Genomic DNA, 19,054 nt, shown 5'->3' with positions numbered 1-19,054 from the left:
AGCACAGTGAAAGTCGTAAAGACTGAACCCACAAAAAAAGTGACACAAAATGTGTTGTTTCGACAATTTTACCACTTTTGGAATTTTCTTCCAACTTCTCAGTACACGGCATGGAATAATAAACACTTTCACTGAGAAGTACAATATATTATGCAGAAAAAATAAGCCTTCACAGCCGTACACAGAAAAATGAAAACGTTACATTTTTGAAGGTGGGAAGTGAAAAATGAATGAACGAAGGCTGCAACACGAAGGTTAAACATGTTAGACTAGCCTGATCACTCACTGGTCATCTTTGGAAGTCTATGAGAGGCAGAGTAACCTAGTCTAACATAGAGGCCTGTAGGAAAGTTACTGTGTTGCAACTACTAAAGAAGGTCTGGGAGAATATACAGGATGAAATCTATAGAGGAGTATGGAAACCCCATTCTGGGTCTCAATGATCTTCTGGCATGTACCTGTACCAAAGTATTGGTCCTGTGTCTTTTGCGTACAAAAAACCCCATAAAAAACCATGGTTCTTGCAGGGCACTTTCACTACCATTGTGAATTGCACCCAACCAGTGTACAGACGAAAATGTGTTATCATTCTCTTTTTCCCAGAGAGTCATGTAGGCAATGAAGATTAGTCATGACTAAGTCCTAACCGGACGAAACGCGTAGATCTTTTCGTGTCTATATGCTGCACTTGCTGTGACTTTTTATCGATACAATAAAGACTTTGAAATACTACAAGCGTCCTCTGTGAAAGTGCTGGAATCCTGTGCTATTTATTTTATAATAGTAGAATTTGAGATGACTGGGTCCATACAGGAGATGAAGATATCATCACAGTATAGCCCAATAACATTTAATCAAAATTAACTTTTTTTTACTTTAAAAGTGTATATCACTGGTTCTGTTAAATGGGTTTTCCCACGTACACAAGTTAGGCCCTATCCACAGGAAAGGGCCCAACTTGCTGGTCAATAGGGGTCTCAGTGTTGAGACCCCCACAGATTACGAAAACGAGGGGTATTGGAGCAGACGGCCACGCATGACATTCTGCTCCATTCATTTCTAGGGAGATGATGGAAATTGGTGAGCGCGGTGCTCAGCAATTTCCGTCAGCTCCATAGTCTCATCACCGAGACCGCCACAGTGATGCACAGTGATCCTGTGGATAAGGCCTAACTTGTGTTTGTTTGAAAACCCCTTAATGCATCCATCGACAATCCAACCTGATTAATATGTCACTCAGACTTTGTTCTAGGTGCCAGGGTTCCGGAGATGTAGCCTCTATGTTGGCCACTCTCATGACGTTTATAGAAGTCCCTTCTGTACAGGGCATGGGCAAATAGGACGTATATACTGTAGCTGTATGGCAGTCGTAAAGGGGTTATACACGTACAATTAAGACAATATAGATGAGGACAATAAAACAACATAATTTGTTTTATAATGAATCAGATAGGGAACATGAGACTTTTGACTGTAGGTAAGAGCAAGAACATAATAGCTTTTTTATTGACTATTTTTCAGGTCAACACATAAAATGTGTATAAGTATATAGAAATGCCCTTCTATACTGTCACACAATAGGAAATTTCTAATGTTACATTTTGAGTTGACCTGAAAATTAAACGTTTAACTTTATCCTCAAAAAGATTTAAACGGAGGTCTGCCATCAAAATTAAGCATGGTAAAAAAGAGACACTTACCCATAGATCTAGGCCCTGTGACGATATTAAACTATTTGTTAGCTATAGCCTCCTTCCTTCTAAAATCAACTTTTAAAATGATGCTAATGAGTCAGAAGGGCTCTAGGGGGGCAATATAATGGTAACACCGTTAGAGCCCTTGTGGCTTATAAGCATAATTTTAAAAGCTGATTTTAGGTGGAAGGAGTTTATGTATATCAAATATAAGACAATTACCACAGGCACAGATCTCTGTGTAAGTTCCTCTTTTTTTCATGCTTAATTGTGATTGTAGATTTTCTTTAAGACATCAGGAAAAAATGTATAAAATGAAGTTATCGCCCTTTAACCTTTATGTAAAAAAAACTTGCTGAAAATGCAGGGTTATTAAAGTCACTCAGACTTTGTTCTAGGTGCCAGGGTTCCGGAGATGTAGCCTCTATGTTGGCCACTCTCATGACGTTTATAGAAGTCCCTTCTGTACAGGGCATGGGCAAATAGGACGTATATACTGTAGCTGTATGGCAGTCGTAAAGGGGTTATACACGTACAATTAAGACAATATAGATGAGGACAATAAAACAACATAATTTGTTTTATAATGAATCAGATAGGGAACATGAGACTTTTGACTGTAGGTAAGAGCAAGAACATAATAGCTTTTTTATTGACTATTTTTAGACAATGTACTCAGTAACGCATGTTTCTTAATTTTCCTAAATGGTGATAGCTGTCGTAGACCTACTGATCACTAGCTGGACTGCAAGATACTGATTTTTTCCTGGGGTTAAGACTTTCCTTTGACAGGCAGAAGGTCTTTCTGTCCTTTTTATACATCATGGTCACATCACAAAAAGGAAATTGGATATGTGCTGAAATCTGAATTATGTCTGGTGATAAGTAAAAAAAAAAAGAAATAAAGCAGAAAAGATGGATGATTGTATATATTTTAATACTATAAATTGAAGTCAATTTTGAATCCTACATGCAAGTGTAGCATACAAAATGAGAAAAATTTACTATTACCAGATCTATTACTCTGGCTTTGTCAGTTTTCAGTCCAACTTTGCACAAGTATTTAAGAAGTGTTTGCGCCAGTTTTGTGTAGCACCGTGTCCATTAATACTGAAAAATGTGCACCAAGGGAGTCGGAGTATTGAGTTGCGCGCTTAAAAGGTACACCTAAGAACAAAAAAAATGGTGCACACTTACTGAGCAGTGCAAGGGGCGACATATAATTTAAGACTGTGCACTAGTATTCAATTATCTGATGCACCCTGCACATTTGTGAGGCAAAACTGCACTTAGTGACCCATCTAGCCCATTTTGTACATACACGCTGATGAAGTCCTAATGCAACAATAGAAATTTTAGCAAAACCATATCCTGTGTCACATGATTTAGATTTAGGTATTCTTACTGCGTCTAATACATCGTGTATACTGATACACGGACATCAAATCTTTGTACAGATATTGGCAAGGAGTATTGATTTGCCACATGTGTATGTTGAGATTGACTTCATGTAGAATTTGTTTAATTAGAAAGTTCTGCCACTTGCTAAATGTAAATTAACCCATATAATAAAATAAAGAATGTACTAACTACTAGACATATCAGGAATGCATTAGCAGCAATTATGATCAGGCCTGTATCCACCCTACATTCCTTCTGCCAGAGAACACATCATTTACAGCTACTGGAAGAGAAATAACTTGGAAACCATGCTGAAGTATGCATCCAATTAGTGCCTGAAAGAGGACCCTTATTAGCATAATAAGTGTTATGTGTTATGCTCCCTTCAGACTTTAGTTAGGAGCATTTCCCAGTTACTGGCCAGCAGCTATGCAGACAACAAGCTGAAGAAAACTGCAGCTGAGAACAACTGAATTAGAGAAGAAGGAAGAGGGAGCAGGACCTGGTATCCAGCTGTAAAAGACAGGGAGAGACCCATGGGAGAGGGAAGAAGTGGCTTATGCCTTCATTCCTCACTACATAGCACTATGCAGTGGACAGAGGAGGATACGGTGCCTGAAAGACTTATCGGACCCAGTAGAGCTCTGAGTGATACATCTTCTCTTATAGATGCCCCAGTCACAGTGGAAAACTTGTAGGTGGGACATATTAAGGAAAAGAAAAACACACACATAAAATGTGTATAAGTATATAGAAATGCCCTTCTATACTGTCACACAATAGGAAATTTCTAATGTTACATTTTGAGTTGACCTGAAAATTAAACGTTTAACTTTATCCTCAAAAAGATTTAAACGGAGGTCTGCCATCAAAATTAAGCATGGTAAAAAAGAGACACTTACCCATAGATCTAGGCCCTGTGACGATATTAAACTATTTGTTAGCTATAGCCTCCTTCCTTCTAAAATCAACTTTTAAAATGATGCTAATGAGTCAGAAGGGCTCTAGGGGGGCAATATAATGGTAACACCGTTAGAGCCCTTGTGGCTTATAAGCATAATTTTAAAAGCTGATTTTAGGTGGAAGGAGTTTATGTATATCAAATATAAGACAATTACCACAGGCACAGATCTCTGTGTAAGTTCCTCTTTTTTTCATGCTTAATTGTGATTGTAGATTTTCTTTAAGACATCAGGAAAAAATGTATAAAATGAAGTTATCGCCCTTTAACCTTTATGTAAAAAAAACTTGCTGAAAATGCAGGGTTATTAAAGCTTTTCCGAGCCTTTTCGTTAGGGGTTAACAAAAGGGTAACAACTAGCCATAGCGAGTTCATAGACAATAAAATTTTGCAAATTTTGAGTATACATTTTAAGAGTAAAATACAGCAAATGTGAAGCTAAAATTTACATAGTAAAGTAAAACAAATAGATTTAAATTGCATGGTATGGTATAAGTTGCATTATTTTTGAATCCTACAATGACATCTAGTGGTCAATTGCCAAACTGCAATTAAATGATACAGTTAGACTTTTCTGTGTCACATGTAAACAATCTCATGCATCTATGTTTATGCCGAGCACTCACAAGGCTCTTAGTCGTAGCCATGTTTAGATACAATCAAGAGTCATGTGAGGGCTCGAAACGCTTCAGATACAATTCACTTATTTGTATGAAAAAGAAGTTTATTTTTTCTAAAAGAATAGAAGAACTTTACACAGTGCTGGATGACATTCATTTTTTGGAAGCAATAGTTGAAACCTTTTTGAGGCCGAGTATATTTGATAATATAATTATTTGATAATATTTATTTATATAATAATCTGTATTTATATAGCGCAATCATATTCTGTAGCACTTTATCACTCATAGGGGACAAATACAATATTAATTTAAAAAAAAAACAAAAAACAAAAACATTACACAGAGTAGAAACGGATATATGGAACAACTTAGTGCGAGGGTCCTGCTCACCTCAATGGAAGACCTGCAGAAAAATGTCACCTTTTCGGTTCCATGTATAACATCTCAGAATAGAATAAGGAGAGCATATAGTATTATTTGCCAGTTATTATGTATGTACAATATATAATGCATACCCAACCCCAGAATAAAATGCTCAGCTTACCTAGATGATGTCCTCCTTCAGCCACCACATCACTGACCCTTTTTGCCACTTTTGCTGCGTCAGCTGCTGCTGCCATCCTTTTTTCTTTTAGTCTCAGCTGTTCCTCTAGAGATTACCTAAAAAAATAATGTTTATATATTTTGTAGTATAAAATGCCATTTCAAAATTCAAGATCACCAGTTTACAATTTTAGACATGCTTGTCCTACAAAAAGCCCTTACTTAACTCCACTCAATTAAAAACTTAAAAAAAAATTATGACTTTTAGAGGAGGGCAGTGCCAAAAAATTATACATTTTAATTAAGGTTTTTAGTGTATTGTATAACAAGTTAAAAAAATGAAAAAAAAAAAACTGAAACATTATTTTCATGCCTTCGCTTTTGATTCTGTACCACGTAACTGACTTGTTTTTAGCTACAGATGCAAGAACTTGCAGGACTACCTTAATACCATGTACCATCACATTTGTGCAGTGCAGACATGAATAACCTGCAAATGAGCTTTACTTAGATGAGGTGCAGGGTCTCATACCTTTAGTCACATATCAGAGGTGCAGGGTCTCATACAGGGGCATAACTAGGAGAGGCTGGGCCCCATAGCAGATTTCTGCATGGGGCCCCCCCTCCCCTTAAAAAAGGGTGATCCAGGAGAGAGGTGGGTGGGCCAAGAGAGATGTGGGTGGTAGCCGGGAAGGGCCCGGGGGCACGATCCGGCAGGCACCTGGCAGTGCATCCACGGACCATGACAAAGCACTGCAGGGACGTGCATCCCCGGGCCCCTGAACCTCATGGGCCCTGTAGCAGCCATAGTCACATTATCAGAGGTGCAGTGTCTCAAAGCTGTAGCCACATTATCAGAGGTGTAGGGTCCCATAGCTGTAGTCACATTATCAGAGGTGTAGGGTCCCATAGCTGTAGTCACATTATCAGAGGTGTAGGGTCCCATAGCTGTAGTCACATTATCTGAGGTGCAGGGTCCCATAGCTGTAGTCACATAATCACATACCTCCCAACATTTCTGGAAGGGAAAGATGGACAAAATAGTGGTATGCGTAGCATGACGTGGCAATCCCCCTAAGCCACACCCCCAATCACTCAATGGCCAAGCTCCAAATTTTTACCGTATTAAAATAAAAATCATCTTCTCAATAATAATAATAAAAAATGTTTTAGCCAGGTTGGGATTTAAACCTAGAACCTGCACAGTCCATGTGCCATAAACACACAGAGCCTTTATCCACTGGGCAACAGGCTCAGCAGATAACAATTAGATGATTTTTGGTAACTAAGAGCTGGTAACTGCTACTGTTACACTGACACAGACTTAATGCACTGATATATAGAGAGAGATCTTCTCAAAGATTATTATTATAATTATTCAGACAATTATCATTATTATTATTATTATGGAGACGGTTATTATTTTTACTATTATTAATAATTGTCTACAAAATAATACAAATAATAAAATTTATAATCGTAATGGTCTTAATAGTTACAATAATAATCTCTGAGAATATCCCTCTCTACATATCAGTTCATTAAGTCTGTGTCACAGTGTAACAGTAACAGGTAACAGCTCTAAGTTACCAAAAATCCCCTGATAGGTAATCACTGAGCTTGTAGCTTAGTGGATAAAGGTTCTGTGTCTCTATGGCAGAGGGTCTGGGGTTCCAATCCCAGGCTGGGCAAAAATGTATGTAATTGAACCTTGTGTCTGGGGAATCCCTAGGAGATGTGGAGACCCATATATGGACAGATGGTATCTAAATTTGATGGCGTGGTCCCTGCTCTCTGCTAACCCGACATCTCTCAAAATAATTCCCTGCCCGATGTCTGTAGAAGCCATTCAGTACTAGGCGTTCTGGCTTTGAAAGTATATACCATGCGGGACACAGAGCCGGTACAACCCCAGCCAGTGCGGGACCTGGAAGGTATATCCGTGACAATCTCCCAGCTGACCGTGATGCGGGGCAGAGGTAAAAAAATAAAAAAGTGACTGTCCCGGCCAATCCGGGACGGTTGGGAGCTATGTTATCAGAGGTACGGGGTCTCATAGATGCAGTCACATTATCAGAGGTGCAGGGTCCCATAGGTGTAGTCACATTATCAGAGGTGCAGGGTCTCACAGACACAGTCTGCTATACACTAGTCAAACATAACAAACACTCCTGCTATATACTTGTGGTCTCATACAGCAGTAAGAATATAGTTTGAAGGAGTATCAGTCACAAAGCATAGATATAATCACAGATAAAACCGATGTCCAATTAAAATAAGAAGAAACCCTTTTCAGTCATTGTTGCACAGAAAACTCTCAGCGGACCTGGGACTGTTGTCCGACTGGAAATATAAGGGCAGATTTACTTACCCGGCCCATTCGCGATCCAGCGGCGTGTTCTCTGCGCTGGATTCGGGTCCGGACGGGATTTATTAAGGTAGTTCCTCCGCCGTCCACCAGGTGGCGCTGCTGCGCTGAAAAGCATCGGAACGCACTGGAGTTCACCGAGCCGGGCCGAGTGACAGATTTTTTTTTTTTTAAATGCGGCGGTTTTTCCGAATCCTTCGGGTTTTCCGTCGCGTGCATGCCGGCGCCGATGCGCCACAATCCGATCGTGTGCGCCAAAATCCCGGGGCAATTCAGGGGAAATCGGCGCAAACCGGAAATATTCGGGTAACACGTCGGGAAAACGCGAATCGGGCCCTTAGTAAATTACCCCCATAGTGTTTTTGGGGTATAAGGAAAAGACTAACTGCATATGTTTACTCCTAGTTACTTGTCATTTGTAGTAAACTGCGAGAGGTTATGAGTAGAGATGAGCGAGCACTAAAATGCTCGGGTACTCGTTATTCGAGACGAACTTTTCCCGATGCTCGAGTGCTCGTCTCGAATAACGAACCCCATTGAAGTCAATGGGAGACTCGAGCATTTTTCAAGGGGACCAAGGCTCTGCACAGGGAAGCTTGGCCAAACACCTGGGAACCTCAGAAAAGGATGGAAACACCACGGAAATGGACAGGAAACAGCAGGGGCAGCATGCATGGATGCCTCTGAGGCTGCTTAATCGCACCATTATGCCAAAATTATGGGCAACAGCATGGCCATGACAGAGTGACAGAATGAAGCTAGATAGCATCTAAAACATGCAATAATTGACCCTGACACTATAGGGGACGGCATGCAGAGGCAGCGGCAGCAGGCTAGAGAGTGGCATGGCGACATACCCTAAATGGACTCAGGCTTCAAACCAATGGGTGGCAGAGAGGAACCAAAGGAGGTGAGCAAGAAGCGCTCAAATAATATCGGTACATGATAAAAGTTTGCCAGTATATTTTGTGGATTACACAGCAGGGTGGCGACAAAGTTAACAAGTTTGATGAGGAAGCCATGAAAACAACCCAAAATTCTGCCTGACACAGCTCGTTTGATAAGGGGACCATGTATGGAGGCAGTGAACTAGTAGTAGATTAAAGGTTCTGCAGTTAAAACTATGTTAGTTGGATCTTGGCATGGAGTTGGCGCTCCGCTGCCATGCGAGCTTTCGCCAATCAAAGCCCCTGTCTCTAGGCTACTCCCCAAACAGCACTTCTAAGAACCTTTTGTATAAGATCAAGTGTAGTAGCGTTCTTATAAGTTTAGGATATGGCGGGTGAGGGGAATGTAAACAGATGCGCAAGAAGCGCTGAAATAATATTGGTAAATGATAAAAGTTTATTAGTATATTTTGTGGATAACACAGCTGGGTGGCGACAAAGTTAACAACTTTGATGTGGAATCCATGAAAACAACCCAAATTTCTGCCTGACACACCTCGTTTGATAAAGGGACGATGTATGGAGGCAGCTATATGGACGACTTTTGGAGGTAGCAATGGAGACAACGTGTGGAGGCTGCTATGGAGACAATTTAATTTGGATAGTGCCTGTATGTGGCAGTCCCAAAAATTTTTCAAACCAGAGGAGCAGGTAGGTGGCCCTCCAGAAAAATAGAATAGATTGAGTGCCTGTATGTGGCAGTCTCAAAAAGTTTTCAAACCAGAGGAGCAGGTAGGTGGCCCTCCAGAAAAATTGAATAGATTGAGTGCCTGTATGTGGCAGTCCCAAAAAGTTTTCAAACCAGAGGAGCAGGTAGGTGGCCCTCCAGAAAAATTGAATAGATTGAGTGCCTGTATGTGGCAGTCCCAAAAAGTTTTCAAACCAGAGGAGCAGGTAGGTGGCCCTCCAGAAAAATGGAATAGATTGAGTGCCTGTATGTGGCAGTCCCAAAAATTGTTTAAAACAGAGGACCGGGTCGGTGGCCCTCCAGAAAAATTAAATGCATAAAGTACTATAGCAAGAGCCAGTGGGCCCTGTCAAAAAATAGCCAGTTTCCTCTGCTTTACTGTACAAAGAGGAGGAGAAGGAGGAAAATGAGGAGGAGGAGGAGTGGATCAATTATTCAGGTTGAGCTTCCTTCACCTGGTGGAGATTGGAAATTATGAGAAATCCAGGCTTTATTCATCTTAATAAGCGTCAGCCTGTCAGCGCTGTCAGTCGACAGGCGTGTACGCTTATCTGTGATGATGCCACCAGCTGCACTGAAAACCCGCTCGGACAAGACGCTAGCGGCAGGGCAGGCAAGAACCTCCAAGGCGTACAGCGCCAGTTCGTGCCACATGTCCAGCTTTGAAACCCAGTAGTTGTAGGGAGCTGTGTGATCATTTAGGACGATGGTATGGTCAGCTACGTACTCCCTCACCATCTTTCTGTAAAGATCAGCCCTACTCTGCCGAGACTGGGGACAGGTGACAGTGTCTTGCTGGGGTGACATAAAGCTGGCAAAAGCCTTGTAAAGCGTACCCTTGCCAGTGCTGGACAAGCTGCCTGCTCGCCTACTCTCCCTCGCTACTTGTCCCGCAGAACTACGCACTCTGCCGCTAGCGCTGTCAGAAGGGAAATACTGTTTCAGCTTGTGCACCAGGGCCTGCTGGTATTCATGCATTCTCACACTCCTTTCCTCTGCAGGGATGAGAGTGGAAAGATTTTGCTTGTACCGTGGGTCCAGGAGAGTGAACACCCAGTAATCGGTGCTGGAATAAATTCTTTGAACGCGAGGGTCACGGGATAGGCAGCCTAGCATGAAATCTGCCATATGCGCCAGAGTACCAACGCGTAAGAATTCACTCCCCTCACTGGCCTGACTGTCCATTTCCTCCTCCTCCAACTCCTCTTCTTCTGCCCATACACGCTGAACAGTAAAGGACTCAACAATGGTCCCCTCTTGTGTCTCGCCAACATTCTCCTCCTCTTCCTCCTCATCCTCCTCCACCTCCACCTCCTCCGATATGCGCTGAGAAACAGACCTAAGGGTGCTTTGGCTATCAACAAGGGAATCTTCTTCCCCCGTCTCTTGTGACGAGCGCAAAGCTTCCGACTTCATGCTGATCAGAGAGTTTTTCAACAGGCCAAGCAGCGGGATGGTGAGGCTGATGATGGCGGCATCGCCACTGACCATCTGTGTTGACTCCTCAAAGTTACTCAGCACCTGACAGATATCAGACATCCACGTCCACTCCTCATTGTAGACTTGAGGAAGCTGACTGACCTGACTACCAGTTCTGGTGGAAGTTGACATCTGGCAGTCTACAATGGCTCGGCGCTGCTGGTAAACTCTGGATAACATGGTCAGTGTTGAATTCCACCTCGTGGGCACGTCGCACAACAGTCGGTGAGCGGGCAGTTGGAGGCGGCGCTGCGCTGCCCTGAGAGTGGCAGCATCTGTGCTGGACTTCCTGAAATGCGCACAGATGCGGCGCACCTTCGTGAGCAAATCAGACAGATTGGGGTATGTCTTGAGGAAACGCTGAACTATCAGATTTAACACATGGGCCAGGCATGGCACATGTGTCAGTCTGCCGAGTTGCAGAGCCGCCACCAGGTTACGGCCGTTGTCACACACAACCATGCCTGGCTTCAGGTTCAGCGGTGCCAGCCACAGATCAGTCTGCGCCGTGATGCCCTGTAATAGCTCTTGGGCGGTGTGCCTTTTATCGCCTAGGCTCAGCAGTTTGAGCACCGCCTGCTGTCGCTTAGCAACGGCACTGCTGCTGTGCCTAGAGCTACCGACTGATGGCGCCGTGCCCACGGATGGTAGTTCGGAGGAGGAGGTGGAGGAGGGGTGGGAGGAGGAGGAGGCATAGTAGGCCTGAAACACCTGGACCGAGGTAGGCCCCGCAATCCTCGGCGTCGGCAGTATATGACCAGCCCCAGGGTCAGACTCGGTCCCAGCCTCCACCAAGTTAACCCAATGTGCCGTCAGCGATATATAGTGGCCCTGCCCGGCAGCACTCGTCCACGTGTCCGTGGTCAGGTGGACCTTGTAAGAAACGGCGTTGGTCAGGGCACGGGTGATGTTGTCTGACACGTGCTGGTGCAGGGCTGGGACGGCACATCGGGAAAAGTAGTGGCGGCTGGGGACCGAATACCGAGGGGCGGCCGCCGCCATGAGGTTGCGAAAGGCCTCGGTCTCTACTAGCCTATAGGGCAGCATCTCCAGGCTAAGCAATCTGGAGATGTGCACATTAAGGGCTTGGGCGTGCGGGTGGGTTGCACTATATTTGCGTTTCCGCTCCAGCGTCTGGGGTATGGAGAGCTGAACGCTGGTGGATGCTGTGGAGGATCGTGGAGGCGACGATGGGGTTTTTGTGGCAGGGTCCTGGGCAGGGGGCTGACTATCAGCTGACACAGGGGAAGGAGCAGTGGTGTGCACGGCCGGAGGTGAACGGGCTTGTTGCCACTGAGTGGGGTGTTTAGCATTCATATGCCTGCGCATACTGGTGGTAGTTAAGCTAGTAGTGGTGGAACCCCTGCTGAGCCTGGTTTGGCAAATGTTGCACACCACAGTCCGTCGGTCATCCGGTGTTTCCTTAAAGAACCTCCAGACTTCTGAAGATCTAGCCCTCGCCGCAAGAGCCCTCGCCACGGGAGCTTCACTAGTTGACACATTTGGCGCTGATGCACCAGCTCTGGCCCTGCCTCTCCGTCTGGCCCCACCACTGCCTCTTCCAACCTGTTCTGGTCGAGGACTCTCCTCCGTCTCAGAAGCACTGTGTTCACCCGGCCTCTCAACCCAGCTTGGGTCTGTCACCTCATCATCCTCCGATCCCTCAGTCTGCTCCCCCCTCGGACTTCCTGCCCTGACAACAACTTCCCCACTGTCTGACAACCGTGTCTCCTCATCGTCGGACACCTCTTTACACACTTCCACTACGTCAAGAAGGTCATCATCACCCACAGACTGTGACTGGTGGAAAACCTGGGCATCGGAAAATTGCTCAGCAGCAACCGGACAAGTGGTTTGTGACTGTGGGAAGGGTCCAGAAAACAGTTCCTCAGAGTATGCCGGTTCAAATGCCAAATTTTCCTGGGAGGGGGCAGACTGGGGGGGAGGAGGCTGAGGTGCAGGAGCTGGAGGAGTGGCGATTTCGGTGACATGGGTGGACTGCGTGGAAGACTGACTGGTGGACAAATTGCTCGAAGCATTGTCAGCAATCCACGACATCACCTGTTCGCACTGTTCTGGCCTCAACAGTGCTCTACCACGAGTCCCAGTAACTTCAGACATGAACCTAGGGAGTGTAGCTCTGCGGCGTTCCCCTGCTCCCTCATAAGCAGGTGGTGTCTCACCCCGGCCAGGACCACGGCCTCTGACCCCTGCAGTAGTTGGACGCCCACGTCCCCGCCCTCGTCCTCTACCCCTAGCCCTCGGGTTAAACATTTTTAAAATGAGAGTTATAGCTTTAATTTTTTTTTAACTTTTTTTTGTGTTTTTTTTTTTTTTTGTGTTTTTGAGTTTTTAAAACCAAACAATGCTATCCTATTGCTATGGCTATTTTCTAGCCAAGTATGAAAGCACGCTACTATGCCAGATGAGATGACACCGAGTTATTAAACAAAATAAACGTAAAATAAAAAAGGACAAATGGCAGACTGTGCCTAATTGAAATCCAACCCCTACTAAATTTTCCCACTTCGGTCTTTGCAATGGATATGTGCGTCACTAAGCGCAAAACACAGCGGTCGCAAGTCTCACTACAAATTGCTGACAATTGGCTAGTAGATGCACTGCAGCAAGTACAGCCACCAGCAGATCAACCAGAAATCAAATATATAACGCTACTGTAGGCGTAAGCCGTTTGGATTCTCCTATGGCTATTTTCTAGCCAAGTATGAAAGCACACTACTATGCCAGATGAGATGACGCTGAGTTATTAAACAAAATAAACGTAAAATAAAAAAGGACAAATGGCAGACTGTGCCTAATTGAAATCCAACCCCTACTAAATTTTCCCACTTCGGTCTTTGCAATGGATATGTGCGTCACTAAGCGCAAAACACAGCGGTCGCAAGTCTCACTACAAATTGCTCACAATTGGCTAGTAGATGCACTGCAGCAAGTACAGCCACCAGCAGATCAACCAGAAATCAAATATATAACGCTACTGTAGGCGTAAGCCGTTTGGATTCTCCTATGGCTATTTTCTAGCCAAGTATGAAAGCACACTACTATGCCAGATGAGATGACGCTGAGTTATTAAACAAAATAAACGTAAAATAAAAAAGGACAAATGGCAGACTGTGCCTAATTCAAATCCAACCCCTACTAAATTTTCCCACTTCGGTCTTTGCAATGGATATGTGCGTCACTAAGCGCAAAACACAGCGGTCGCAAGTCTCACTACAAATTGCTCACAATTGGCTAGTAGATGCACTGCAGCAAGTACAGCCACCAGCAGATCAACCAGAAATCAAATATATAACGCTACTGTAGGCGTAAGCCGTTTGGATTCTCCTATGGCTATTTTCTAGCCAAGTATGAAAGCACACTACTATGCCAGATGAGATGACGCTGAGTTATTAAACAAAATAAACGTAAAATAAAAAAGGACAAATGGCAGACTGTGCCTAATTGAAATCCAACCCCTACTAAATTTTCCCACTTCGGTCTTTGCAATGGATATGTGCGTCACTAAGCGCAAAACACAGCGGTCGCAAGTCTCACTACAAATTGCTGACAATTGGCTAGTAGATGCACTGCAGCAAGTACAGCCACCAGCAGATCAACCAGAAATCAAATATATAACGCTACTGTAGGCGTAAGCCGTTTGGATTCTCCTATGGCTATTTTCTAGCCAAGTATGAAAGCACACTACTATGCCAGATGAGATGACACTGAGTTATTAAACAAAATAAACGTAAAATAAAAAAGGAAAAATGGCAGACTGTGCCTAATTGAAATCCAACCCCTACTAAATTTTCCCACTTTGGTGTTTGAGGTGGATATGTGTGCCACTAAGAGCTAAACACAACGGTAGCAAGTCCCCCTGCTAATTCCTCACAAAATGGTACTTGATGCAAATAAAAAAAAAAAAAAAGTAGAACGTTATTGTAGCCCTAAAAAGGGCTGTTGGGTTCTTGGAGAATCACTCCTGCCTAACAGTAAGCTAATAGAACACCCTAACGCTTTCCCTGACCAGCAGCAGCTCTCTCCCTAGCGGCATCCAGACACAGAATGATCCGAGCAGCGCGGGCAGCGGCTAGTCTATCCCAGGGTCACCTGATCTGGCCAGCCAACCACTGCTATCGACGTGTAAGGGTACCACGTCATGCTGGGTGGAGTGCAGAGTCTCCTGGCTTGTGATTGGCTCTGTTTCTGGCCGCCAAAAAGCAAAACGGCGGGAGCTGCCATTTTCTCGAGCGGGCGAAGTATTCGTCCGAGCAACGAGCAGTTTTGAGTACGCTAATGCTCGAACGAGCATCAAGCTCGGACGAGCATGTTCGCTCATCTCTAGTTATGAGCAATTCAGTGGTAAAATCTACAAAATTTGCTCATCTCCTAGGTTGCACTTCTGCATGTGAAGCCGCCTGAAATCTTCTGAGGAGGAACGCTGTTCTAATCAGGACTCACATCAAGACATACTAAGATTTTAACCCCTTCACGACTGAGGATCATTGGGCTCTGAATGTCCAGGTCAATTATTGTATTTCTGTTCTGCTTATTAAATGGCAAGATCTTTGAAATCGCTTCACACTTTACACTATACCCTGCACCAGGGGCGTAACTACAGTGGTAGCAGCCATAGCAGCCGCTATGGGGCCCACAGTGTCAGGGGGCCCCAGCATCTGACCTGACACACTAAAAAGTGGAGGATGTGCATCATTATATCCATATTATGCTGAACATTGTACTGCATAATATGTATATAACATATATGTGATGTATGTATGCTGCATCTGTGATGTGTATACTGTGTATGGCGTCTGCATATACTGTATATGTGTATATATGCTGTGTGTTTGTAAATATCACTGTATGTGTGTGTGTGTATATGCTCTATATGACTGTGCATAAGTGTATAAATGTGTGATTGTAACTTGCATGTGTGAGTATACCAATATGTATAATTTTTAAGTGGGAAGGGGGGCCCCATGCCAAAGTCTGCTACGGGGCCCTGCCATTCCTAGTTACTCCACTGCCCTGCACCAGGTAGTCAAAGGGGTTTGCCCATGAAAGAAATTTCTCAAATTTGAATCCCCTAATGATGTTCACGCAATGTGCCAGCGCTCTTGGGTAACTGGAACAGTTACCCAAATGTGCTGATAAAAAGTGTTGAGGGTCATGTAATACTGTCTCATGAATACATAGACCAGTATTACGGTAGATTACATTTAACTACATAAAGACTAAAGTTGTTACTAATTTTGCATGGTATGCCATGAGACTGGGCCCCATAGCAGAATAAGGCCCCCCTCCCCTTAAAAAAATATACATATTTGTACACCCAGAATAACACATATTTATACACTTACATACACACACATGCAGTATACTATACATCATATTATTACACATACAGTAAATACACACCATATATACACATGTATACAGTATTAACACAGCATAAACACACACATACAGTACATAAAACATACAAATATAATACTATATACAGACATACAGCATATATAAACATACACTAGATATACACACCATACACACACAGTATATTCATATTGCATATACACATCCATAGACTTATACACTAATACATATACTAGTTCATGTAGCCCAGTAGCTGCAGACCACATGTGGGAAGTAGACGTCAGGAGGTAAGGATGACACATGGTCTCTGCATTTCTGCTTTCCCATCCCCTAAATTTTTTTTATATCAACTGATCACAGCATTGGGCACAGCCAGAGATCCAGAGCCAGGACTTAAAGGGAACCTGTCACCAGGAGACCCATTTTTAGCACTCCCCAGTCCCCACAGAGCATAGTACATACACTGCCAAAGTGTTTTTGTATAAAAAATAGGTTTTACAGAAAAAAAGATATGTTATATTGTAACTTTCATTAGCATCTGCTGTGTGACTATGCAGTTGCCTAATGGGAGGGGCTGGAAAGGAGCAGTCCCCCTCCACCCTTGGGAAACATGTGACCTTTTCAAATATATGAATAACTCCCCTCACTCGGGATTGGCTGTAGAGGAGCAGGGGGCGTCGCTAAGCCCAGTGATGGGTGCTTTCATATATTTGAAAAGGTCACATGGAGGAGCTGAATCCCAAGGTTGGGGGGGGGAACTGCTCCTTTCCAGCTCCTCCCAAAAGGCAACTGCCTAGTCACACAACAGATGCTAATGAAAGGTACAATGTAACATATCTTTTTTTCTGTAAAACCAATTTTTAATACAAAAATTTTTGTACTATGCTCTGTGGGGACTGGGGGAGTGCTAAAAATGGGTCTCTTGGTGACAGGTTCCCTTTAATACACTGGCTGACTATGGTATTGCAGTGTATAGAAGGTGCAATCTGTGTAAGAAGTTAAAAAGTTTAAAAAAAAGTGTTAGAATGAAAAATAAATAAAACAAATAATCCTCCTTTTCTACATACACTCCGTTTTATTACAATAAAAAATTAAAATTATTTGTAAAATCCTGCCACTTTTGGTATTGCTGCATTTGTACCACTCCGATTTAACATTATAGCATTTTTATTGTTTAGCATCTTATAGACCGAAGGTGAGGAGGATCCAGCACTGCCAGACCCTCCTGATCACTGTAACGGAGATCAGACGAAGCACTGACATAGCGCTGCACCCAATCTCCCAAAGAGAAGAGCCTCCGCGCTACTCTCCCCCTCTCCCGGGTGTCCAGACATGTCTACTCACTGCCTACAGGACCTGTGGTGATGTCAGAATCATGTGTCTAATTATATGCTTCCTACATCACCAAGGTCCTTATACTGCCGAGAATAGGGACATGCTGCGCTAGGACAGGGTAAGAAGAAGAGGAGGGGAGGTGGGTTCTGTGTGTGTTTATAAATGCGTAGCGTAGTTCCCAGTGTGTTCCTTATGTGTGTGTATACTAGAGCTGTGTGTGCATTCATGTGTATTCAGAGTAGTTCCTAGTGTGTTCCTTATGCGAGTATAGCAGGGCTGTGTGTGTGTTTATGTGTATAGTAGTGCCCAGTGTGTTCCTTATGTGTGCATAGTAGAGCTGTGTGTGTATTCATGTGTATTCAGAATAGTTCCTAGTGCAGTGATGGCGAACCTTTTAGTGGCCGAGTGCCAAAAAAGAAGCCCCAAACCCCTCTTATTTATCACGAGGTGCCAACCAAAAATTTAAGCAGTAACTTACTGCTCCCTGTTCTTCAACAATCATATTGGCCTCCTGAAAACAGCAACACAGTAGAAAGATAGAAAATTTGCATCATTTTAGCTTTCCAGTGTCCCTCTGTAGACCTGTAGGGGCCAGCAGGAGGTCCACCAAAGATAATTCGGCCCTGTCTATTCAGCCTCCCTCTTCCTACAGTCCCAAGTAGCGAAGTAAGTATCAAAATATGACTGAAAGCAGGATCGTTTAAGTTGCTTGGAACTTCAGGAAGATTCTTCCAGTCCTGTCTGGTGCGCTGGGGCGAAGGCCCGGTGCCCACAGAAAGAGCTCTAAGTGCCACCTCTGGCACCCGTGCCATAGGTACGCCACCACTGTCCTAGTGTGTTCCTTATGTGAGTATAGCAGGGCTGTCTATGTATTCATGTGTATTCAGAGTAGTTCCTAGTGTATTCCTTATGTGTGTATAGCAGAGCTGTGTGTGTGTTTATGTGTATAGCAGTGCCCAGTCAGTGTGTGTATTTGTGTATGTAGCAGTGCCCACTGTCTATAGCAGTGCACGGTGTATGTAGCCATGCGCCGTGTGGTACTATTTCTGTTTGTGTCTTCATAGCTGAGGGGTGTATGTAAATGTATGGATGTAGCAGATCTGTGTGTGCTTTGCTTTTGTGCGGATATTTTAATTGGTGTAAAATATATTTTTCCTTTTTTGGAAGTCTAAATCTGGGGTGCGTCCTACAGTAAGAAGTGCCTTATAGTCCAAAAAATACGGTATATACATACATACATATATATATTTGACATCTTACAAATCATACTAGCTTGCAGAATAAAGATAACATGTTACTTTTACACAAATTTTTTAAACTTAAATAGAACAAATTGTGTTGATGTTTAATTTAGTCTTTCCCTAATGAGTTAATAAGTTTCAAATGGCACCCAAACAAATTGCAACTTGTTTTGCAAAAGTCAAGCCCTCAACCAACGACATACAATGATAAATAAAATAGTTATGGCTTTTACAATTAAATGTAAAAAAAAAAAAAAAAAAAAAAGGAAAAAAAGTGACTTTTCTGAAGGCCTGTGGAGGTTAGGCCTCTTTCACACTTACGTTTTGCACGCACGTGCTTTTCACGTGCAGAACTTGCATTGCACTCTGACCCATTGTAATCAACAGGCTTTTTC

At 43.5% G+C, this 19,054-nt stretch overlaps 1 protein-coding gene across 2 annotated transcripts in view; it reads right to left on the bottom strand.

The window, feature by feature from the left end:
• LRRC20 (leucine rich repeat containing 20) overlaps positions 1 to 19,054 on the bottom strand; it is a 436,150-nt gene that overhangs the window by 401,076 nt on the left and 16,020 nt on the right. For both annotated transcript variants that reach the window (XM_072130515.1, XM_072130514.1), the window contains exon 2: positions 5,224 to 5,339. In XM_072130515.1, coding sequence (XP_071986616.1) covers positions 5,224 to 5,299 — 76 coding nt within the window. In that variant the 5' untranslated portion in view covers positions 5,300 to 5,339. The remainder of the gene's footprint in view (positions 1 to 5,223; positions 5,340 to 19,054) is intronic.

Source organism: Engystomops pustulosus, chromosome 11 (genome assembly GCF_040894005.1).
Source record: "Engystomops pustulosus chromosome 11, aEngPut4.maternal, whole genome shotgun sequence".
NCBI lineage: Eukaryota > Metazoa > Chordata > Amphibia > Anura > Leptodactylidae > Engystomops > Engystomops pustulosus.
Note: the sequence above shows the minus strand (reverse complement) of the source record. Positions and strands in the feature narration are given on the sequence as shown.